Source organism: Homarus americanus, unplaced genomic scaffold (assembly GCF_018991925.1).
Source record: "Homarus americanus isolate GMGI-L3 unplaced genomic scaffold, GMGI_Hamer_2.0 scaffold32583, whole genome shotgun sequence".
NCBI lineage: Eukaryota > Metazoa > Arthropoda > Malacostraca > Decapoda > Nephropidae > Homarus > Homarus americanus.
The window spans coordinates 33727335-33754126 of NW_024713129.1; the positions used below are offsets into that span (position 1 = coordinate 33727335).

At 37.5% G+C, this 26792-nt stretch overlaps 1 protein-coding gene across 1 annotated transcript in view; it reads left to right on the forward strand.

Annotated features, from left to right (window-relative positions):
• The first annotated feature begins 633 nt into the window (after window positions 1-633).
• The window catches only part of LOC121869901 (nucleolar GTP-binding protein 2-like), a 95192-nt gene continuing 69033 nt past the window's right edge, over window positions 634-26792 (forward strand). Inside the window, exons 1-3 of the mRNA XM_042371470.1 lie at window positions 634-723; window positions 9297-9403; window positions 24987-25125. Coding sequence (XP_042227404.1) covers window positions 9317-9403; window positions 24987-25125 — 226 coding nt within the window. The 5' untranslated portion in view covers window positions 634-723; window positions 9297-9316. The remainder of the gene's footprint in view (window positions 724-9296; window positions 9404-24986; window positions 25126-26792) is intronic.

Here is a 26792-nt window from a genome sequence, read left to right on the forward strand (position 1 = left end):
CTAGAGTTTCTATCCATCCATCCTGAGTGCTAGACACATATCACGAACCTTACAAGTTCTATACATAAAGGGTAACTTATTCTCAATCACAAATGCCAGTATGACCCTGCCAAACACCACAGGATTCCCGGTCCCCGGTTTCCTCCTGTACTAACACTGGATAAACAGTCCAAACGGCTAGTAAGTTGATAAGTGGCGAATATGATAAAAATGAAATAAGGAGGATCCCCATAGCTCTGAAGATTGTCTTGACGGTAGTCAATATAATTCATGTACTTCACTTTAACAGATTAAATAATTTAATTATAATAAATAAATCTTATAAATTCAATAAGATTATAAAATTACCAAAACGTTTCAAGACAATATGACATATGTAAGAGACTCTGTACGGGTGAAAGTCTACTCTTGTGTGGTATCTGCCGATTGACTAATGCTAAATTAATCCTACGAACTTACTTTCCAATACTTTTTTTTTAGAAAAACAAGAATCAACCAAAATTTTCATATTTAAATATATATACGCTCTAAACGTTATTTTTGGTTAGGCTAAGTTTGGATCGTGTGCATTAATTTATTAATTTGATAAGCTTTAGTGTTCGTGGTAATTTCCTAACACTCAACATGACACTACCAGGCATCAGCTGGGCCGCACGTGCTGTAAACATAGCTCATAGTGGCCAACTGTTTCTTACCAAATTTTTACCTATTTTACTCCACCGTGTACGTATTATTCGTTGTTTCAGTGCATTTACGTATATCATATGATGTTTAAAACATATCTAGTATATAAATAAAGTACCATTTGCCATGTATGGTCACTCGTGCAGTAATATTTCGGTCCGACTAATTACCCTAATGTAGTCGCACTGAAGTCAAATGATGGTCCTACAAGCGTAAATCGGGCTGTGAATCACTTCTCGATTATTATTTGGTGTCATAAAGTCACAAAAAATTGGTAAACTTAATTTAATCTGAGTTGTGTTAGGTTAGGTACATGCACTCGATCTATTAACTCAGATTAAATTAAGTTTCAAATTTTTTTGGACTTCGTGACACCAAATACTAGTCGAGAAGTGATTGGCAGTCCGATTTATTCATGTAGGACCATCATTTGACTTCATTGCGGCTACATTTGGGTAATTAGTCGGACCCGTAATATTTTGATGCAATTGCGTTTGAACTTTCGATATGACCATAATGACCTTTCCGTAATATTGTGTATATTAGTCGAACATACCACTTCTTGGTACTATTTCATTTGTTGCCAAAGGCAATTTTCCCTAATGCACCGGTGTTTGTTTGGATATTAAAAATATGTTTTTCCGATGTTAATTGATGAGTTTCCAACGAATTTTATATTCATTTCAACTGGAAACCAATAGTTTTTGAGACCCCCCGTACCCATCAATCTTAACGAGTAAATCACAAAAAAAAACCTGACCTTACCTAACACTATTTTTCTGATGACACTGCAATTGACGTAAAATAATCTCGATCACATTGTCAGCACAGCTCTTTCCACCTGTTCAGCCATATCTGGTTATTCTGGGACTGAAAAATCAAATCTCCGCTCCCGACGCACCCACGCATTGTTCATTGGCTAAGACAAAAAACTCTTGCCCAATTATAAGTCTCCTATCGCTGTAGCCAATAAGAAACTCCCACACCACCCCCCGCACATGTGCTGTAGATGCTTAAGAAGCCAACACGGAGGTAAGGAGCACTGCGTGATGGGTGGTCAGACCTTCTCTGTGAAACGTAAACAAATGGCGACACTTGTGACTGACCTAATCTAATAATATTGAAACATTAATATCTCGGTTATCCTTAATTTCCGACGGGAATATCACAGAAGAAAAAGGTCTTAGAATTGTCTAAACGGTAAATTTGCATTGTCACACCGTTCTCTGTTACGAAGTCAAACAAATACTTTTCTAGTGTATTTGTGTGTGCTTAGACCGAATATGACCTTCATTTCTGGTGGAAATTAGTTGGGTTTTTTATTGAATTTTTTTCGTTGGACGTTTTCCGAGAAAATCATGGTAAAATACACCAAAAAACACTAGAAAAACAAAAACCTAACCTAACCTAACTGACTCTCACCATATGATGGAATCACCTATTTCTTACCTTATTGACCTGGTTCATATTCGTCGTTGGATTCTGAAATTCTTACACAACGCCACATATGTTGGTCTTTGCGATATTTACATGCAGTCTTGTTCTTAGTACACTTTACTGAGGTTTCTTTATGAAGGAGACATAGGAGACACGCAGTATTGGAGGTGAGGCAGGCCATAATGGAGGAAGGTTAATGGAAGAAAATAGAGAACATTTTGGATATACTATCTCCGTTATTATACATTTCCGCCGGTAATGTAATAGATGAACACTGTCTTATAATTAGACGTCTTATTCGAATTTGATAATATATTAGTGGTAGGAATGAAAGGTGTGTAAATGCAATAATACCGTCTAAACATTACGAAAAACATATTAATAACAGCGAGAGAAATACCGGTGCAAGATCAAAAATTCACTGTTGCCACTACACCATCTCGGGATTTTTTTTAGCTGCAATCAGTGGTTTTGACATTTCTAAGACACTTCTTCAGTGGCATTTCTGGCACAAATTACGGTACCTATAAACGAGATATTGGTAAATATTCGCCCATTGGCTGTTCTCAGGTTTTGGTAAGAGAATAGGTTTTCTTTTTTTTTTCTTTTTTTTTTGTGTTTTACTCAAATCTGAATTTCATTTCTTGTGCAAATAAGTTTTTTTTTTTTTTTGCAAAAAATTAACATTTTTATTTTTAATAGAAACAGTTAATTTGCACAAAATGGAGGTCAGATTTGAATAAAACACACCCAAAACAACAAAAGAAAACCTATTCTCTTACCAAAAGAACCAACCAACCAACCTAACCTACAGGGAGGAGGAAAGGAAGAGACAATTGACTCTTAAAAATTGTGACCAAGTCCCAGGTTGCTGATCTGAATTTCTGCTTCATTTACACACAATTGCAGGGTCTCAATTGTTTCTCTTACCATTGACAACACAACATACATACAGTATATCGTTTCTCACTTTTGATCTTTTTTTGCATTTTTGTATTTATATTTCTTTATTATTAATATTATTATTATTACAGTTACTGTATTATTATCATCATCATTATTTTATTATTTTATTTTTGTTTGTTTTATCATAAAATTTATTTATTATGAATTATTATGACTATTATTTATTATTATTATTATTATTATTATTATTATTATTATTATTATTATTATTATTATTATTACATTTTCGCCCCCAGGCCCCGATGTGGGTCAGTGACCTGTGTCCGGGTGGGCTAATCCCCATAAAAAAAAAAAAGGTGAGGAGTATAACCTCGGGTAAACATGGCGGGAACCTGCGGACAGCTAATGGACGGATGTTAACCGAGATATTTAACATTTTATAATGTATGAAAATTTACCTTTCACTTGTTGCCACAAAATGAATCTAGTGAATTTTATAGTTGCAATCAGTAGTTTTGCCAATTCTAAGACAATTTTCTTCGGTGGCATTTCTGGCGCAAATTATGTTTAAGTGAGATATTTAACATTTTATTATTTATGTTTGTACGTGGTGGTACACACACAAAACATCGAACGATTGTGGAGCTCCTCAGTTAGGTTAGGTTGGTTAGGGTTTTGTTTTTCCGGTGGTTTTCAAGGTGGGTAAATATTCACATGCCATCACGAGCCTTCAAAATGGTTGGCCAGCCAAGTGTCATGACACTATACATTACTTGAAGATCATTGGTTGTCATGTTGCAAAGAGGAGGAGAGGACGAGAAAAGTGACTGGCAACATGGCGGGTACAGAAATATATGCCTAGAAATTTGTAAAATACTCCGTTAATATTGATTTGCACCAGAAATTATATTGAAGTCGTAATTTTTTTTTATCGTGTTTGTGTCTGTAATATTGAAAATTGGAAACCTGCGGACAGCCAACAGACGAATTTTATCCTCAAGGTGTTTTGAACACCTTTTACCATTATTTTTATAGCAAATCTCTCGATTCTGAGATGGGATGGGGCTTATCTCAGAAACGATTGATTTGCGCTAGGAATCAAATTCGTTTATAACACATCAAAAACCATCGGAAAAACAGTTTCAACTTCGATTTCGTATAGCGACAACAAGTGAAATTTTACCCACTTAAAATCTTGGGTAAATGTTAGGAACGGGCGGGTAAATTTGCGTAAATGGGCCCAACTCAATTCTTTAATAAAAACTGTTTTTTGCATAGATCAGATTATCCCAAGACACTTCTCTTCTATGGCATTTCAATCGGAAATTTATATTTTTTTATTATAATTTAATAGATTAGATTACCAACAATATTACTTGTTTAAAGTGGGGCAGCACTTTGAAGGCGAGGGAAAATGTTGGGTAAAATACTCAAATAACACCATACAACCCTTTGAAAACCTGACCTAATTGTTTCCTAACCTTTAAAAATCCTAAAACTGTAAAAACTTTACCTTATTCTTGTGTTGGGTGTTTAGTAGGTGATGGTGTTGGTTTTGGTTTTTAGTATGTGTTGTTTTTGGTGTGCAGATGAGGAGGGATCCATAAACTCTAAAGTGATTCTTAACATTTTTACAAGTTAGGAAATGTTATGTAAGGTTTTCAAGAGTTTGTTTGGTGTTATTTTTAATATTTTAACCCACATCATCCCTCGACTTCAAAGACCTGCCCACTTTAAACAAGTAATATGGCTACTTAGCCAGGAATTCCCAGCTGGGCAGATTGGAGGGTATGTAGCCAGGATGTTAAGTTAGGTTTCACAGTTACCAAGCTAGGTAAATATTCATCTATTGGCTGTCCTCAGGTTTTGATACGAGAATAGTGCTTTACTCAAATCTGACCATTTTTTGTGCAAATTAAAAATAATTGCCAAAAAATTAACATTTTCATTTGTAACAGAAACTGCTAGTTTGCACAAAAATGGAGGTCATATTTAAGTAAAAAAAAAACAACCTAAACTACAATATACAGCTCCTCCCCAACTTACGACCACCCACACTTACGACCTACCTCTGTCGTACCAAAATTTTGTCAAATTACTTATTTTCGAGTCCCAACGTCAGTGATTGTGCTGTGTTCTGACAAAATTTTTGTTTGTAATTCACTTTAAAATGGCTGGCAAGCTTAAAAGTGAGAGTTTTGTGGTGCTGAGAAGAAAAAGAGACACCATTTTAGATTTTCTATGTATTATTTAAGCATTTTTGACTTACGACCTGGATTTGGGTCCCTAACCCCGTCGTAAGTTGGGGAGGAGCTGTATGCAGCCTCGCCCAGTTTTTTGGAGCTTACCTGCTACTGTGGTGGAAGACTAAATGATTTCCACATTTAGGACACAGTCTTGGGGTTGGTATGACACTGTGATCTTGTAATATTTGGATTGCTTCACTGTCATTTTCATAAAAATTCACTGAATAACAGCTAGATATGGGAGAGTACACTTTATCACAAGCCATCACGAAAGTCTTCAAAATTCGAAAGTGCGCCGTGGATGGCTTCAAAATGATTAGCCAGCCAAGTCACAGGACACGATACTTGAAGGCTGTCATGTCGGAAGAGGAGGAGACTGGCAACATGGCGGGGGTTCAGAAATTTATGCCTAGAAATTTGTGAGGTACTCCATTAATATTGATTTGCACAGGAAATGATATGTAAGCCGTATGTTTCGTTTTTTCTAGTCTTTTTGTCTGTAATATTGAAAATTGGAAACCTGCGGATAGCCAATGGACGAATACAGAAGGGGGGGTATTAACCCAAGCTAACCTAACATTTACTGAAGACAGTAAAGATTCAGTAGAGGGCATAAACAGGTGTCACAAACAAAAATACTGTAGGTTTTTCTTATGAATGTGATGGTGATTTAAAAGAATATCATGCCAACCTGTATCTTAATTATTGGCTTGTTTAATAATATTTACAGAATATTATCTGAAAACTTGGTAATCTAGTACATAGTGGATATTTTGCCTTGACGGGCTAAGTTCCTACTAACACTATTTTACCGTGGTTTGCTCTGATTGGCTAAGTACTTTCTGTTTAATATGGTGGACCCTTGTCTAGGAAGTTAGGTAAGGTTAGGTAGGTTATTTTTGGTTGGTTATGTCAGGTTCTATTATGTTCTTGAAAATGTCGCTTCTCTTATAATGACAGGGTGTCTACTGGTCTGGAAAACCTGAAAAAGGCAGGGAATTTTATTTGGTGCTGGAAAAGCCAGGAAATTTTACAGATAAACCTGGAATTTTATGTGAATTCAGTTAATTTTCAAAATTTTTTATTTTGACAGCAATCTTACCATAAAATAATGATGTACTATATAATAGGTAAATAATTAAACTTTAAAAAACAAATTCCACTCCAATAACTGAATTGTGTACCTATCATATTTCATGCTAGCGATCAAATAACCAAATATTACAGGTTATACCTACTAATTCTGCAATGATTATTGTCAGATATGAATAATTGTTCTTATAATTAAGTGACATTATTTAAGTGGATTATTCCACATATTTATCTTGAGTCATATATGTGGATCAGGAGTGTGATTTGTCATTTTTTGTTGGATTTACAGCCTTTTTTAAACATCCAGGTCAACCCACGTGAATTGCACAAATCCAAGGAGAAAAATATGAAGGGTGGTCAAGGTCTTTGCCAACATTCACCACGAGGCCTATTGATCATCTTGATCATAGCTGGTTAAATTCAATAGTCAGTCTGGTAGCCAGTGGCAATTATAATTTTTAAATTTCCCAGTAGTATATACTACAGTAAATCATAGGTAGTAGGCAGCTACCAAACAGGGAGGTACTACCGCCTTGGAAGATATTGGAAGCATAATGTGTTGTCTAATGGTAGACCCTGCTGCCGTATGGCATCATGAAAATTGTGACCAAGTCCCAGGTTGCTGATCTGTCTTTCTGCTTCATTTACACACAATTGCAGGGTCTCAATTGTTTCTCTTACTGTTGACAACACAACATACATATATCGTTTCTCATTTTGTATCTTTTTTTATTTTTGTACTGTATTTATTATTATTTCAGTGTTGTTATTGTTATTATTATTATCAATTTATTTTATTTAAAATTTTGTATTTTTTAATTATATATTTTATTTATGAATTATTATTATTATTACTACATTTTCTCCCCCCGGGCCCCGATGTACAGTAGGTCAGTAACCTGTGCCCGGGTGGGCTAATTCCAGTAAAAAAAAATATATATATATAATATATATATATATATACAGTGAACCCTCACTTTACGCGGTCAATTGAACCCACGGCGGCTCGCGTAAAGTGAACAACATAACATATGGGATTAATTGAAATAGAGACCGGGCCGACCCCCAAACACCACTTTTTCAGACACAATACCTAAGTTGTAGTAAAAATAACTTCTTAATTTTATGATGGTATGCACACACAATTAATAATTAAGAGAAATATCAATAATACTAGGTTTTTTAACACTTACATTAGTAGAAAATAATTTTGATGATAAAGCTCTGATGGTGATAGACAATGCACCAGGTCATCCACCAGCTATGGTTGACTGATGTAAGAATATTAAAGTTGCGTTTTTGCCTCCCAACACCACGGCTTTGCTGCAACCCATGGACCAGGGCATAGTGACTCTCCTCCCGTGAGCGGGACTGGGCTGTGGAGGACCTCCTCCTCTGATCCCTCTGTGTGACTGAGCCCTGAGGGAGGGCTACGACGTCCTATATATTCGGAGACGAGCTGGCAGATGACTGGGTGGCGGTGAGGGGTACCCTTACATTTGACCTCGCTAATGTAAGGTCAGGTCTGGACTTTTTCGGAGCTATACGTTGTTGTATATATTGGAAGAATCTTCTGCTGACTGCGTGCCTGTTATCATAGTTGGTGAGGCCGTGTGACGGGGTGCTGGCTGATTTGTAGCCCCTTGACTTGGGCTGCGAGGGGCCCCTTTACATTTGACCTCGCTAATGTTAGGTCAGGTCTGGACTTTTTCTGAGATGTAGGTTGTTGTGTATATTGGGGGAGAGTCGGCAGGTGGCCTCTTCTGCTGACTGGGTGCTTCTTACATATTTGTTGGGGCCGTGTGACATGGGAGGGGTTCTGGTTGATTTGTAGCCCCCCTTGAGCGGCTGCGAGGGGTACCCTTACATTTGACCTCCCTAATGTCGGGTCAGGTCTGGACTGTTTCTGAGATGTAAGCTGTGGTCTGACAACCCATCACTACACCAATGACGATAGGTATTGGGAAAGGCGAGTTGTTCCAGGCGTATGTTGGCAGCCCTGGTCAAGTGAAACAAACCGTTATAAGTAAGGTCGGGAAGTGATAAGTAGACAGTATGAAATATGAGGAGCTCCCTTGTAACAAAATTATTTATACTTGTGAATATTGCCACATTAATTTATGCAACCAAATAAACCACTCAACCTGGTCATCCTGAGGGGTGGTGCAGCGTAGACGGCTGCTCCGAGAGATTGTCGTCTGTAGCACCAGTTTCGAGGTGTCGCCGAATCCATCATGCAGCGGTGTTCCTGTGGACGCCAACCCGCCGGCTAATATCTGTGACGCCGAACCCTTTGTTATGAAGGGCAAAAATAGCTCCTAGTACTGTACTTGAGGCAGTGCGTCGACTCATATACGTCTCGTGCCGACAAAAGCAGCGTTACCAAGTTTTATGGGTGTGGTTTGCTAAGTTTTATGGTGTTCTGAAACTTTAATTTCGTGTTTGGAGTGTTACTTTGTGGAAATATCTGTAAAAAAGCACAATAGGCTATTGTTTAGTAGAATAGGCATTATCACTCGCAATTCCCCCCCAAAAAAGGCATTTTATGGCATTTTGCCTAAACATCCGGGCTCTAGTCATCACTGACTTCTGCCTTTTAGGTTTCACTCCACTAGCATCACTAACACTGACACGAGGCAGTCTTTTAGGGGCAATGTCTGAGCCCAGTCAGAGGAAGAGGAGACGCTGTGGGTGCTTGGGGGTAACTCGTTGCGCTGAGGGAGAGGCTCGCAAGCTAGCCACCACCTGCTTACTGCGAATCATCGAAATCACGACTATACCTGTAGAGAGGACCTCCAGTACAGTACAGTAATGTAAAGGTGCATTGTGATATCCACAAATTTTGCTATCCTTGGCCATTTCCTGTCCCAACCCCTTTGCAGATAACAAGGAAGCTTGGTGTAGCTTTTCATGATTTTTTTTGTTTTTCAGATTAAGGAATTTATCACAAGATGGGGAAGACAATCAAAAGAGCCAAGAAGAAGGAGGGCTTCGTCAAGTCCACCAACTCCATGAACCCTGACCGACCACGGGACAAGGTAAGACACACACATATATTCCAAAAGTGTCACTGACAAGGTGTGAATGAATTTGGCTTACATTATAACCTGTGAGTTTTTACCATTTTATAATATCTATCATCCTCCCAATGTAAGAACAGTAGATTTGGTGTGATTCATCCTTCAGAGACTGTGTTGGATTCCTAGAAATGAAGTTACTCACCCTTCAGGGGGCTCAAGGGTGGAATCTTTGGGGGAAATTGGAGACATAATATTCATTAAAAATTTCAGTTCACAAAATTCTTGTTTAGGTGAGTCCTCTGTTTTAAATATGGTGATGTTCATGTTTGCCTTGTATTGTTATGTGTCTCAGCTAATTCTGAATACGTTACTGTATATAACATCACTTTCACATACTGTATGGATCTTTCTCCAGTGTTATAACGTTGCCACACTGGGACAAGCAGATTTGTTCTGGGAAACATTGTGGTCACACCCTTATATTCACAACACTTTTCCTTTATAATTATGTAGAACAAAATATATGATAAAAAGGTTTAGTATGTCTCTTTAGATATTCTGTACATTATTTTATACTTTTATTTATCTTGGTCATCAGCCGATGAAGGTGAGTGGTATGAGGATCCTCCCCAGCAGGAGTGTATAAAGCACAAACCTAATAATAAAAGTTATATGAGACTAGGACACAGTACTGTACTGTCATTCTTTAGAGTGATAATATTTACTGATGATTTGAATTGAAACAGTTTATTTAGCCAGAAAACACAGATACACAGTGGATAATAATAACAATATTAACATGGCTGAGCCAGTTGGGAACCTGAGCTCTCCTGTAGGCACCTAACATATTCTATACAGTGGTCTCTCGGTTAACGAACGGTTCGATTAACGAAATTTCGGTTAACGAATTAGCTCCTGTAAGGATCTTCAATTCGGTTAACGAACAAAACTTTGATTAACGAAATCCTTACAACAAACACGTTTTGTTGTGAGCATCAGCTGATTGGCTAGTCCGCCAATACAGTAATCTGTTCTATGTTTACATTCGTTTCCAGTGGAGTAAGTATCAAGAAGGTTGTGTTTTGAATATTTTTGCATTTTTTATATTAAAATTATTGCTCATTCTAAAATTTAGCCATCCAAGCTCTGTCTACATAAAGATTTTCAACTATTATTTTTGGCTCAATATATGTAACTTTATTCATTTATTGAAACTCATTTACATGCACACTTTGTCCTAAGGGCAAAGCTGAACTGTACATGTATTCAAAATGATTACTAAAATTTGTGTCTAGTGCAAACTTTAGCATGTTTACATTCAAATTAACCACTATCTTATTAGAATTCCAGTAATGTAAATTATATTCTCCCCGGTCACTTATATGACATTTTATTAGCAAAAAACAAAAACTCAATCTAAAGGACTAAATAAACAAATACAGTACAGTGATCCCTCGGTTAACGAACGCTTCGGTTAACGAAATTTCGGTTAACGAATTACCTTCCATAAGAATATTCAATTCGGTTAACGACAAAAATTCGGTAAACAAAATCCTTACAAAATCGTGTCAACATGTTTTCGCCTGCTTTCGCCTGCTCACCAGCTGTAGTATTAGTCCGCCAATACAGTAATCGGTTTTAGGGCTTAAATTCGTTACCATTTGAGTAAATATCAAGAAGGTTGTACTATTCAATAATTTTCCAAGTCTTGTATTAAAATTTTTAGTCATTTTAACAATTATTTCAGTTGAAGTACAGGGAACTAGTTTTTAGCGTGCCAAACAGCCACTTGACTCACCCAGAATGCGTCAGTTTGTGTCTCTGCTCAGTGGAGGAAGCATCTTGCTTGAGACTCTCTTGAACATAAACTATTTTTACGTTTTTTCAATACAATTATTGGTCATTCTGAAATTTAATATTGACAATACATAGTGCAGTGCAGTGTTGATTTAAAGAAAATAATCTTGAATTACACCAAGTGAACTCAAAATTTTATGGGTGATATGGCAGCATGAAGCATGGGGTGACTTCTCTTCCACCCCCCACTTCCTTCTCTTTTCCTTTCTCCTCCACCCCCACTTCTAATTCCCATCATCATCGTCAACAACCAGGAGCCTTCTACATGCACACCACAAAGTAAGTGTACTTTACTGCATTTATTTTTAGTTTGTATATAATTTTCGGTGAGCTGGAACCAATTACCCAACATCCCATTGAAACAATTGTTTCGGTTAACGAACAGCCTTCTGGAACAAATTGTGTTCGTTGACCGAGGGACCACTGTAAATACTTCACTAGACCTTTGGCGCCAACTGTCAAACATGTCACTGTCACCTCCCCTCCCTCCCGCCCTCCCCCTCCCTCCCAGCCAGGGTTTGGCTGTTATACAGTAGGCTTTAAGTTTTAGTTTTTATCTTATATAATATCACAGACTAAAGTCAGGAGAATATAATTTGCATTGCTGGAATCCTTGCAAGACAGCGAATAATTTGAAAATAAACGTCATATGTTTTGCAAAAGAGATAAAAATTTTAGTACATTAGTGTACAGTGGTCCCTCGGTTAACAAGCACAGTTCGTTCCACAGTCATTCGTTAACCGAAACCATTGTTTCAATGGGATATTAGGCAATTGGTTCCAGCTCACAGAAAAGTACATACAAAGTAAAGCCAAAAATGCATAAAGTCAGAAATACTCCTAAAATTCCCCTACACACCATACTAAAAGAAACAAATGACCTTAAGTGCAAACCTGTTCTGTACATGCACTAAATGATTACGGTATTAAAATATGTCTAGTGCAAATTATAGAAGAAGTGGATGCAAAACATTTTCTAAACAGTGCCGTTGTGTACAGCTTCTTAAAGTTTGAAATTACCTGTTGATCCATGGGCTGGATGAGAGGTGTTGTGTTGGGTGGCAAGAAGTGCACAGTGATGAAGTTGAACTCCTCTGGCAATTCAACCATCAAATTAGGAGGGTGGGCTGGTGCATTGTCCATCACCAACAAAGCTTTCAGTGGAAGATTATTCTCCCAGAGGTATTCCCGAACACTGGGTCCAAACACCTCAGTCACCCACTCAGAGAAAAAGACTCCTGGTCACCCAAGCCTTTGGGTTTGACTGCCACATAACACCAAGGTGGTTCTTCCTAATGTTTTTGAAAGCTCTGGGGTTTTCTGCATGGTACACAAGGAGTAGTTTTATCTTGCAGTCACCAGAAGCATTAGCACAAACAAGGAGGGTAAGCCTGTCTTTCATTGGCTTATGGCCAGGGACAGAAGTTTCCTCCCTTGTAATGTATGTACGGCGAGGCATTTTTTCCCAAAAAAGTCCAATTTCATCACAGTTGAATACCTGCTGAGAAACAAAGCCTCTCTCTTGAATCACAATAAAAAAAAAAGGTCATGGTGTTCCTTAGCTGCTTCCTTATCTGCACTAGCAGCATCACCATGTCTCACAACACTGTAATTTTTTTTCTTCTAATGAAACCAGTAAACCACCCCTTGGTACCCTTAAACACTGGCACAGCACTTCCACTGGGAGTCTTGGCTTGAAGGTCCTCAAACAATTGTTTGGCCCTCTCACAAATTATAGCTTCTTTAATGCTATCACCTGCCATTTCTTTCTCCTTTATCCACACTAAGAGTAAATTTTCCATCTCTTCAATCACATTACACCTTGCTTTGCTAAGTCTAGAGATTCCCTTAGCCACTTGCACAGTTTTTAACTCCTCTTTATTCTTCAAAATCGTACATATAGTCGATTTAGCCATCCTATATTCATCACTAAGTTTCGCAATGCTTGTTCCATTCTCACGTTTCTTTATGATATCTTTCCTAGTTTCAAGGGTTATTAGCTTTCTCACTCGCTTTGGACAATTCATTGTTACAATTGTACACTTGTATAACAAAATAGTTATACAAATAACGCGAATTTCCACATCAAAAGACGAAATTTCAACAAGTTCAGTGGTGCACTGTACACAATGAAACAAAGATGGCGCCTGACGCTCTTGCTGTGAGCTGCGGTACAACAATATTCATGCGCCAGACGAAATAGTCCCGTATTCATCCGCGTTCGTTGTAGGAGTTGCGTTCGTTATAGCATTCTCAATTTTATAGGTAAAACCGTTCGTTGTAGGAATATTTGTAGTAGAATCCGTTCGTTATAGCATACCCCCACTACACAGATATAATTTGAGAGAATAAATTATGAATTCTCTCCAGGGAAGTGTTGTGAATAACACATTGAGATAACACTCAAGTCAAGTGCCCAGCTTCCCTGTCCAGTGGTAGTAAGTGAACTGCTCCTCTCTGGTGGTGAGAATGGTAGCAAGGGAGCGGTGTTTACTGAATCAGCTGACCCTGGCTCGACCCTTGAAAGAGATGCAAGCCAAGTGATCTAGAGTTGTGAATAACTTGGTGTTATTCATTTGGGTCAATATTTATATAAAGCAAAGATACTGTTACACGGGTTATGTCGTATACAGTAAGATCTTGTTTTTCGCGAGTACAGTACCTGTAATATAGACTGGCCACTCTACATCAACCTCTGATTTTCCCATTTATAACCTTCAAATGATACAAATTCTGCAGATAAAGATAAGTCATTATTAAACAATGCATAGACACTTAAAATATATAGTAGCACTTACCAGTTAGCCCAAACTTGATGAGCTTGGTTGATGTTGGATATCCGAAACTGGGGATGGGCAAGCTAGTTGGAGTCACCTCCCCAGCTCTCCTCTCCACCTGGCTCTCCTGGTTCAAATCTTAGGAAGTCCTCGGTGGTAATATCTAGCAAATTTTGTGTTTCCTCCTCCACCTCTGCTCCAACATCGATGTTCTGGAGTGCATCACTAACATGTCGGCGTCGTGTGAGATACCGTGTGTTTAGTGACTGCTGGCGTTCGTTTATCTTTCGCTGGTATATATCTTTCTCTGGTATCTTGGCATAAATGTGTTGGTGATGGCCTCCACTTTGCTCACCAGTGATGCACACTCATTCTTGGACAACTCTTCAACCAGTTCTTGGAGGTTCAAACAAGTGCTGAGTATCAGAGACAACTTGCTGGTTGTGATCTTGTGTGCCTCGTCAGATGACTCATCAACCACATCATCCAGCATTTCTTCATCATTCTCCTTAAGCATCTCGTTGATCCGTTCTGTATCCACCTCACGGAAACCAGGTGCTGGGACACTCCTTGCACTTTCTACTGCAGCTTCTAATAAATCCGCCTGACGCTGCACAGCCAACCTTGCGTTACTCAGGTGTGGGAAGAGGGGTTTCCAAGCATGTTTAATGGTTGCCAATGTAATTTTGTTCCATGCGGCTACCATGTGGTCCACAGCATGTCGGATATGAAATTGCTTCCAGAATTGCTTGACAGAGAGCACATTCTGTTGAGTGGTGTCACTACGGGAGTTGCTAGCAGGGTCTTGCGACAAGGTGGGGGAGTTGCCAGAGGTGCCGACTGAAGCAGGATCGTCTTCCACATTGCTATCATTAGTGTTGTTGATTTCATTCACTTCATCTTGAGAGTCTGTGGCTTTCCTCATTCTGTCGTGAACTGCCTTATAGTAAAGCAACTTCACATTGGCAATTATTTCTTGATCAAGTCGTTGCAATCTGGAGGTTGTATTGGGGGGCAGGAAAACCACCTCAACATTAGGATGTCTGCTAACCAGATACCGGGCATTGCCAGGAGCACTGTCCATAAATAGAAGCACTTTAAAATCTAAATTCAAGTTCCGGCAGTTACATCGTGAGTCAGGCACAAAACACTCGTGGGAAATATTTTGCGTCATGTAGCCCTAGTAATTTTTTTTCCAATACACAATCAAGTATTTCATGTCAAAATTGCGGTAGGCATGAGGCTTCTTTGTTCGGAAGATAACTAAGGGCTTCATCTTATGCTGACCTGATGCATTTGTGGTTAGTAAAGTAGCGAATCAGTCTTTAGCCATAATAAAAGGTTTATTAATAGAGTTGCAGCTGGTGGCAAAAAGTATGCAGACTTACGTTTGATTTAGACATAATGATATAATATGGATTGAATACATCTGTACAGTACATAAATCAGGTTGTTTATTATTTAAAAACAGATGGGATGGTGCTGTTCTTATATCTATCGGTGCGGGTTCTTATGGGCTGTATTTTGTTGTAGTGGCGGACTGCGCGAGTTGGGTGGGGAGCTGCAGGTGGCAGGAGGTGGCGATGAGGAGGGTGCTGCAGTAGTCCACTGCCAAACCTTTCCAGTGCTTGATGGTGGAGGTCACTGAGGGATGGCATTTCCAGGGTGGAGAGAGCGTTGGTGTAGCCGGAGTATTCTGCGACGAGCATGATTCTGCAGGCCCTTTTCTGTACCTTCTCTAGCTGACGTTGTTGTTTGTTATCCTTTGATATAAAGCTAGCACGGGGAGATTGTTTCCAATAGAAACCCGTTTCATCACAATTATAAATTTTATCCAATGAGTATCTTCCTTCTACAAGTTGCTTTGCTATCTCTGGAAATGAACTTGCGGCCACCTCGTCTTCAAACAAAACTTCTCCACGGTACCTGGACATGTTTCACACCACAACATCTCTTACAGTTTGCCAGCCAGCCAACAGAAGTACCAAATTGAGGGGGATTATTTATGTTTTTCTTGCGACATATTGCAGCATAAAAGATCAGGGCTTGGTCTCAAATTTGTGATCCATCAACACTTGCATTTTCTGTCACACAGCAGGCAAGGCACTTCCTCAAAAAATGTTCAGTCATAGCTATCATCCTGGTTTTCTCAGAGGATTCATACACAACTCTATTTGATGCACCAACATTTCCACCCAAAAACTTCGTTGCCACTCCTAAAGACTTCTTTATCTCCTCTTTCCTTGCCTTTACTAACCTGATTGTGCTTTCCGGAAAACCAGTAATCTTTCTTATCTCACTAGTTTTTAGGCCTTCCTCAAGTAACTTAATCACACACTGCTTATCCTGCATCGAGTACTTGGCAAACTTAACTCCCTTACGATAGTCCCGCTTCTCCTTTTCCTTATTTGGCCGCTTAGGTGGGTCTGTCCCAGCACCAGTAGAGGTAGAGGCCATTATCTTGACTCGACAGGTGGTAGCACCACCAAAAAAAGCACACAATAACAGTCCGGGCGGTCGGTAGGATGGCGCAGGAATAACTGGTATGATGGCTGTGACGTCATTCAAGACGGTGGCCAGCGCTCAACTGGCTGGATATCGCGAAACTCGCTATATTTTACGTCAAATATAAGACCTGGTTACATTAGGTAGTGCTCGCTAAATTAAATCGCACAAAATATGAGATCTTAAATGTGGCCAGTCAGGAAAATACAGTGGTCCCTTGGTTAACGAACACAATTCATTCCACAGAGTCATTCGTTAACCAAAAATTTCGCTAACCGAATCCATTATTTCAATGGGATAATGGGTAATTGGTTCCAGCTCACAGAAAAGCACATACAAAGTAAAGCCAAAAATGCATAGTCAGAAACACTCAAAATTCCCCTAAATCGCCCTTAAATCACTATATACTGTATACAGGTTGTACCTCTCTAGTCCGGCAACCTCAGGACCTGACCGGTGCCGGACCATGGAAATTCACCCTTTTCCTGGATAGATAGTGACTTGTCCTTACGCTTGGAAGCACTAGCACCACTTTCACTGCTTCGTGGTCTCTGAAAACATATTGAAAGGTTAAATGTTGTACAGTAGGTTCTCAAATTTCGCAATTTTTTAATTCGACGGTTTTTATTTGGAAAAAAACACTACACAATTTAAAATTTTGAAGGCGGAAACTCGAATTTCGACGGATTTGAGCGGCCCGCCAACGTTCAGACGTGCATAATCGTGTAAACAGCGTCATTTCTCTTATGTACAAAAGACTCATTATTGTTTATTACTGAATGTTTTTTGATTGAATTTATGTTTATGTGTGCAAAATGAACAATACAATTCATTAATAATACGTAGAATATTAAAACACATGAGGAGACAAGACGGCATTGTTTTCGTTGTTTACAAAACCAGTGACTGACTGGTTCTACATATAAAATTGAAGAAAATTAGACTCTGGTTGTAGCTGTAGTAAAATTAATGTAAAAAATTAATATGGTTGTTTTAAGTAATGTTATTTAATGTTAATAAATGGAACATTAAAAGTAGCCTACCATTAATGGTAAAGAAAAAAGTGAGACTGATTGTATGTAAGTGCGCACATGTAAAAACGTATCGTCATTACTCTACATAAGAATATGAAAGCAACACTTATTTACTGTTCATATATGTTTTAATTCATGTTTCTGAATTTGTAACATAAATTCTACCCACCAGTGGTGGTAAAGTTGAAAACATGAGGACAGCCAATGTTGTTGTGTGTTTTTTTTACTTGGATGACGAAATTGCCAAATCATCAGGTTTAAATCTAGCTGAAGCTGTAGAACATAAAAACTTTTTCTGTGTTGTTTTTAGTTTTTATTTAACTTTATCTGTGTTATTTTTGTTGGTTTATTAGGATGTTGCTTTATTAGAGGTAGTAATTTGCCAAAAAAGTAGGGTAAATAAAGCAAAATTTAGCCAAACATCGAAAGTACCAGACTCAAATTAATTTTCTCCATGGGCAAACTAAAATCGTTCCGGACTACGGGAGTTTCCGGACCACAGAATGCCGGACTAGAGAGGTACAACCTGTATATGTACATATACACTCTTACTCTTAAATCCCTACTGTAATGTAATACATGTGATTATTTTTATCTCGTGCAAAATATATGAAATTTATATTCAAATGATTTGCTGTCTTGCAAGGATTCCATCAATGCAAATTATATTCTCCTAACTTCAGTCTGAGATATTATATAAGATAAAAACTGTAAGCCTAAAACCCTGGCTGGGGGAGAGGGAGGGAGGGAGTGAGCAAGCAAGTGAGCTAGCTGGAGGTGAGGTGATATGTTTGACAGTTGGCCCCAAAGGTCTCATGTGTGTTTATTTAACAGTCCTTAAGTGACTAAGCGTCTCATTTTAAGATAATAGGGAAATGACCTAGGAGAAAATTATTTACATTGCTGGGATTCTTGAAAGATAGTGATTAATTTGAATATAAACAAGCTATAATTTGCACTAGACAACAATTTTAGTACCGTAACCATTTAGTACATGTACAGTACAGGTTTGCACTTGGGTCATTTATTTCTTTTGCACCTCTTTTAGTATGGTGTGTGCACGCAAAAGAATGAAAGTAAATGAAGAAATTTATGTAAATCTACCCAAAAATACAGTTGAATAACTTTACATTACTAAAATGTGCTAAAATTTTTATCTCTTGTGCAAAATATATGACATTTATGTTCAAATTATTTGCTGTCTTGCAAGGATTCCAGCAATGCAAATTATATTCTCCTAACTTTAGTCTGTGATATTATATAAGATAAAAACTGTAAGCCTGCTGTATAACAGCCAAACCCTTGCTGGGAGGGAGGGAGGGAGGGGTGGGGTGTGACATGTTTGACAGTTGGCGCCTAAGGTCTAGTAAAGTATTTATTTGTTTATTTATGTCCTTTAGATGAGTTTTGGTTTTTTGTTCATTAAATGTCATAGCAGTGACCAGGGAGAATATAATTTATATTGCCGGAATTCTTATAAGATAGTGATTAATTTGAATATAAACAAGCTTTAATTTGCACTAGACATAACAATTTTAGTACTGTAATCATTTAGTACATGTACAGTACAGGTTTGCACTTAGGTAATTTATTTCTTTTGCGTTTCTTTTAGTATGGTGTGTGCACGCAAATGAATGAAAATAAATGAAGAAATTTATGTAAATCTACCCAAAAATACAGTTGAAAAGCTTTACATTACTAAAATGTATTTAATGTACTAAAATTTTTATCTCTTCTGCTAAACATATGACGTTTATATTCAAATTATTCACTGTCTTGCGAGGATTCCATCAATGCAAATTATATTCTCCTGACTTTAGTGTGTGATATTATAGAAGATAAAAACTTTAAAGCCTACTGTATAACCACCAAACCCTTGCTGGGAGGGGGGTAGGGAGGTGTGACAGTGACATGTTTGACAGTTAGCATCTAAGGTCTAGTGAAGTATTTATTTGTTTATTTATGTCCTTTAGATTGAATTTTGTTTTTTTCCTTATAAAATGTCATAGAAGTGACTTGGGAGAATATAATTTACATTGCTGGAATTCTTATGAGATAGTAATTAATTTGAATATAAACATACTATAGTTTGCACTAGACAAAAATTTTAGTAATATTTTGTACTTTGTACATTATTTTGATTACATGTACAGTACAGCTTTGCCCTGAAGACAATGTGTGCATGTAAATGAGTTTCAATAAATGAATAAAGTTACATATATCGAGCCAAAAATAATAGTTGAAAAACTTTATGTAGACAGAGCTTGGATGGCTAAATTTTAGAATGCCCAATAATTTTAATATAAAAAAAGCACGAATATTAAAGAGCACAATTTTCTTGATATTTACTCCGCTGGAAACGAATGTAAACAGAACAGATTACTGAATTGGCAGACTAGCCCATCAGCTCATGCTCACAACAAAACGTGTTTGTCCTAAGGATTTCGTTAATCGAATTAAAGATCCTTATGGGAGGTAATTCGTTAACCGTAATTTCGTTAATCGAACCATTCATTAACCGAGGAACCACTGTAGTATTATGTTGAAACTAACACTCATAAATCATATGTTTGACAGTTGATGCCAAGGTTTAGTGCTTATTTATTTATCTGTCCTTAAGAGTGACTTTAAGTTTTTCTCTTATAAAATGTCACAGAACTGACCTGGGAGAATATAATTAACATTTTTGGAATTCTTATAAGATAGTGATTAATTTGAATATAAACATGCTATAGTTCGCATTAGACATACAAATTTTAGTTCTAATTAAAGAATTTTATTAAAAGAGCAAAAAATTTATCTCTTGTGCAAAATATATGACGTTTATATTCAAATTATTCGTTGTCTTGCAAGGATTCCAGCAATGCAAATTATATTCTCCTAACTTTAGTCTGTGATATTATATAAGATAAAAATTTTAAGCCTAAACCACCAAACCCTGGCTGGGAATATGGGGGAGAGGGAGGGAGTGACAGTGACATGTTTGACAGTTGGCGCTGAAGGTCTAGTGAAGTATTTATTTGTTTATTTATGTCCTTTAGCTTGAGTTTTTGTTTTTGCTTATAAAATGTCACAGAAGTGACCAGGGAGAATATAATTTACATTGCTGGAATTCTTAAAAGATAGTAATTAATTTGAATACAAACATGCTATAGTTTGCGCTAGACAAATTTTTTTAAAATCATTTAGTACATTATTTTGAGTACATGTACAGTACAGCTTTGACCTTAGGACAGTGTTGCGTGCCCAGAGAAACATTAGGCACAAATTTTAAAATATGATGTGCCAGATTGATTCGCGTAAAATAGGAAAGATTCGCTTTATATTGAAACATTGTCCTTAATTGTGGGTGTCGCTTTAAATCAATAATCTTAAATTGACGTTCTACTGTAAATAGAAAACAAGGGGATAAATAAGCCTCAGTTCGTTGCTGTTAAAGTTTGGATCACGTGCTTTCTTGTTTTGTGAATCCATTGTTTTTATGATTCTGTTGATTCACAGCCATTACTGTGTGGCCGTAGTGTTGTGGTGAATGTGGTCTCCCATGTGTATTTCAAGTGTAGTGCTATTGCATAATAGACAGGACAGCTGCTCTGCGATTGGCTGAAGGGACCGTAAAATATTTGTAAAGTGTACTCTGATTGGTTGCCGGATGTCAGCTAATACAGCAGAATACAGTCTTGACCATGACTGTCTCGGCTACAACAATGCACGAGTTGACGGTCGGAATTTTTTCCTAAGATGGCAGGTCAATGGGTAAAGAAAATGCTTTAATTCACTATAGTTATGATATTTATAAATAAATTGAGCCAAAAAGAGTAAAAAATAAGGGTTAAAGTAGCTAAAAGGTCACTTGACTGCGAAAAGCGCTGTGATTGGTTGTGACGTCACTGACTAGTGCAAGCTGCAAAGCGGGAGCCTCGAGGCAGCCAGCTGGGGTGTATGTGTTGTTACCAGCAGAAATACAGGACTTGTGGCCATATACAGTACAGTGTCAATTCAATTCCAATTCAGAATACAATTTGAATTAATCGATTCCAATTCAATTCAATTCATTCGTAAAAAAAATTTCAATTCCAATTCAATTCAATTCACAAGCTTTTCAATTCCAATTCAATTCATTATGGTCTATATTTCATTCAATTCAATTCAAATGCTTTTCAATTCAAAATCAATTCTAATCTACCTTTAATCTAATGGAAAGAAATATCAACTTGATATATACTGTATAGGTATACCTTAATTTTAGGTTAAAATAAATTACTGGTCAAGTATCATCGTGTGTATTTACTTGCTGGGAGGCAAAATGATACAAAAGACCGATAACTCCAACATGGAAGTTTTCATCACTGTTCTCTATTTCATGTCTGGAAAATGTAAGTTTTCATCACTGATGTCTATATTTAATGTTGTGGAAGGACTAGGGACGACCAGGCCAGGGAATGGGGATGGGCTTGAGATGATCAGCTGACAGATGTAATTTAACGTGCTTCATAGTTGGATGGCCGAGTTCTTGATAATACTCTACTATCATAAAGACATCTACTTTTGGTAAATTTTTTCACCTGCCTTGATGAACCTTGGAAGTAGTTGTCCAACCTTCTCGGCTGATCGGCTCTGTAAATAAATATTATGAGATAATTAATTGTGTTTTACTGTGCAACACAGTAACATTATTTTGAAAACTGTATATAAATACAGGTACACCACCGATTTTCCGGGAACTGGTGGTCCGGCACCTCCTTTAGTCCGGACAAATTATGAGGGGGCACTTAACTTCCCTCCCTCCCTCCCTCCCTCCCAGCCAGGGTGAAGCTAGTTTTAGGCTTAAAGTGTTTATCTTATAATATGTAGCTGACTAAACTTAGCAGAATATAAATTGCATTGCTGGAATCCTTGTAAGATGGTGATTAATTTGAGTATAAACATCACATAGTTTGCACAAGAGATAAAAATTTTTGTCTAGTGTAGTACATTGAGTACAAAGTGTGTACAGTTATGTTGCTCAAAATTATGGCTTTTTCACATTTAATTTACATATAATATTTGTTTAAGTTAAGTTTCTAGCAGTCCACGGTGCTTCAGAAACACAGGTGTATAATTAGTGGGTCAGAGGTGTACAGTATTGTTGAATAATTATTACCTGACCTCAGTTGGTCTGGCAAAACAGATAATCCGGCAAGGCTTTGGAACCAAGGGTGCTGGAAAATCGGTGGTGGACCTGTATTACTGAGCACATTAACTAATTCAATGGATATTAGCTGCCCATACTACAAATTTCATAGTACAGGTATAAACATTCCAAACAATATTGGTATTATTTTGGTTTTGGTCATCTGGGGAACCTTAAGATTCTAACTATGGGATTAAGTACAGGCATCCCCCGCGTTACGGAAGCCCGGGTTACGGAATTTCGCTCCTACGGAATTTGTAAATTATGACCAATAATTTCGCGTTACGGCCCGTAAATCCGCCCTTACGGAAATTGGGGTAAATTTTAACAATTTAAAAAAAACACTGTAAAATTATAATTTGTTGTTAAAAATTATATTTTGTTTTGTGTGGATTTCTTGGTGTTTGCTACCGCCAAGCGTGGCATCACCACGAGGAGTCAGTCCATTGTTTACATCCAGTGTGCACGCATGTTTCTCCCCCAGCAATTGGATTTAACTTTTACAAACATACAGTAAGTACAGTATAGTGCATTACCCTTATTCAAGATGACTGGAAAGAGGCCATCAAGTGTTTTAAGAAGGTATATAATAAATTATTTAATGTACTGTTTTGTATGTGTTTATAAATGTTTATTTTTATTAATAAAAGTGCTTGAATTACTTTTTGGGGGCCGAAAAAATTCCTTAGGAACGCATCTCCAGTTTTATACTGGAAGTCAATGGGAAAATAGGTTTCGCGTTACAATAAGACAAATTATCTCTACGGGATTTCTGACGCAAAATATTTTTCGATCGCTTAAGAAAATACAGGTCATAGGTTAGGTTAGGGTATAGTATGATGATTTTATAAGGTTAGTTTAACATGCATCAGTAAGGGAGGTAGTAACTCAAAACTAGTGATTTCCGATAGAAATGAAGGTCTAAATCATTCATAACACATCACAAACCATCAGAGAAAACAGGTCTGCATTTCTAAGTACAGGGATGACGAAAACTTAAAATTTACCCAATATAACCTATCTCGAATCTAAGCATCCAAATACTTATGGTAGTTAAAGTAAAATTTTACCATTAATTAATATAAATGATGATATATCCCACTAGTTCATAAGTGAATCATCAAAACAATAACAGCACTATGTTGTCATGTTTACCTAACATCAGGCATTCTCAAAACAAAGTTCAGACAATGTCATTACTTCTAAATTGACTCGTATCTCCATCCGAGTGTCGTCTGCAGGGTAAGTGGTGACGTCATTGCAAATAGCGGCCCTGTTTCTAGAGAAATAACATATCTCGACTAATATAGCAGGACTTTAAACTTTTATTACAAATTATATATACCGTATCACTCTACGAACGTGGCAGAGTGTATTTCTTGTGTTTAGCCAGAACCGTCAACTCGTCCATTGTAAGTTCAGTTTCAGCATATAAACTTAAGTTTTCACTTAGCCCTCACTTAAAATTTTGAGCAAAGTGAGCTTTCACGGCAGACTTAAGTCAGGCGTGAGTGCATCCGGGCCCTGGAGGAACACTGTGTATAGTCATGTCCTATATACTTAGGTTACTATCAGTTTATTTATTTTATTGTTACACTAGTAGTATGGTATTCTAGTGCCCTGTTGTTTTCTCACTCATGTTGTTGTAGTATCAATTAATCCATTTTTCCTTGTATACAGTATACAGCTAGACCCCGACTTACGACGGGGTTAGGGACCCAAATCCAGGTCGTAAGGAATGGATACAGTACAGTGAAAGTAATAAATAATGAGGAATGGATACAGTGTGACTGAGCACTTACCTTTAATGTAGTCAGCTGAATGCACATGGGGCCCCCATAATTTTCTAATTATACATGGAGACTACATTAACTGGAAACGTTTCGGTATAGAAAATGCGTGTCATTTTAAAAAAAAATGGTCACAACTGCGGCGGTCGTAAGTCGAAGCAGTCGTAAGTCGGAGTCTAGCTGTACTGTACTGTACTGTAGTTGTACACTATCAACCATATGCATTACTATACATTACTGACTGACAAAGGCTGTGTTGCTTGACTAAGTAAAAGCACATAAACAAGAATGTCCCGGACTTGATCATGAGTGCAGGATGGTTTTCTCACTTTGTCAGTCAGTTAAGATTAGCACTCAAAGAGCTGTACGTATAGTACAGTGTAATGAAGACAGAAACAGCTTCAGTAGTTTTATGTAAAGTAACTTTAGATGGTAGATGTATAAAGATTAATAATTTTTATTACAGGTTGAACTTCGTGGTGCTCCTTATGCCAGGGACAAATCAACCATTAAGCGACTGCAGATGTACCGTTCTGGGAAACCTAAGCGTAACAAACATGGCAAGATTATAAAGGCTGCAATATTTCAGAACAGAGTTAGTCCAGGTTAGTGTGTATGGATTGTAAATACAGTACTATAACTTACATAATTTTTAATAAACTGTAGTATTAAGGATCTTAGTGTATACCTTAATAAACTGTAGTATTAAGGATCTTCTTGTATACCTTCTGAGACAGTCATTTCAACATTACAGTACATTTGCTTCTCATTGCAAGTAAATGGTGATTGCCTTATAAAGAAGTCATACTAACATGGAGAATTCTCAGTAAAATTGTGATGTGTTGTTTCTGTTTGTAATAAACTTGAACATTGACATATTTATTTTTAAATGATTAGTAATTGAAATGTTATGCTTTGATTCAACTTGATAAAATTAAGATGGATTATTAAGTATGTACAGGTATGGGTGAGTGGTGTTCGAGTGGGTACAGTGCTCGCCTCCTGTTCCGTGGGTTGTTAGTTTGACTCCCAGGCACTCTCAGTTCACCTAGCTGTAAATGGGTACCTAAGTGAATGCAGTCGAGAGCATTACTGGCCATGCTGCCTCCCTGTGTCCTGAAGACTTGGTATACAGTGTGCTGAATCCACACTGTCCCTAAGGGCATTCATGCCTATGGGACCTACTTTCACTTTTCACTATGGGATTGTTTATCTGGCGTCCCAGTATTCAGAGCGTTTCAAAAGTCAGTTATGGACTGGAATGAATTAAATATGATGAGCACCAAGTAATTCCCGGGTCATACAGGTAAAGTTCCAATTATTTACCTCTTGTGAACTGTAATATGTTATGGTTATTTTTCAATTTGTAATTTTTTTTAGATGTATTCTTTCTTTTTTTTTTCCCACTCAGTTATATACACACACAATCCTGCGTACAAAATGTGCATAAAAAATAAGTCTCATAAGATGTAAAGTGTTTTTCAACTTGTGATTTCAGGTACCTGTACCCTACAGTCTCGGACAAAGGTTCGCTCCCCATGGTGAAACTGAGTCACGGGAATGAGTCTCCGAACTGACTTGCCCTAACTGTTGTATCTCATTTTGGGTCGATGCTGCTTCATTTTTGGGGAGAGTGAATTTTTTACCCCGACTGTACAGTACTTTTTTTTCTCAATTACATTCTCACAGTCCTACATAAAAAAAAATCATAAGGTGTAAAGTTTTAATTATCCAAGGGTTTCCACTGTGAAGCCCTGTGGTGAGTGTGTGGAGGACAGAGGGTTGGTGGCGCAGAACACCGTTACTAAGGAAGCCAGTAAGGCAACGTCCCAGCTGGGCTGGTTGCTACTAAGGCGAGCTTCGGGGTGGCCATTGTCTCAGAGAACTACAATGCAGTGTATACACTAACTTGTATTATTTTTTTTCTTATATGCTTTTGTTGTAACTGTTTGTGTGCCTATAATTTTAAGTTTTAATGTTACTGTACAGTCATCCCTTGGTTATAGCGCACTTGGTTATTGCGATTTTCGTTATCACGCCTCCATCAAAATCTGCACACCTGCTGTTATAGAGCATTTTTCAAGCCGAGAATTTTGATATCACACAGTTGCCTCCAGGTGTATTGTTACCCCCTTGCTTCACTTACATCTATTGAGGATAAAATCTTTCACCTACAAATTGACAATAACACATTTGCTGTAATCAGACATATCTAAGTTGCAATTTCAAATTCTGTGTCGTTATATTAAGGAATAACGAAGTTTCGGGTGCA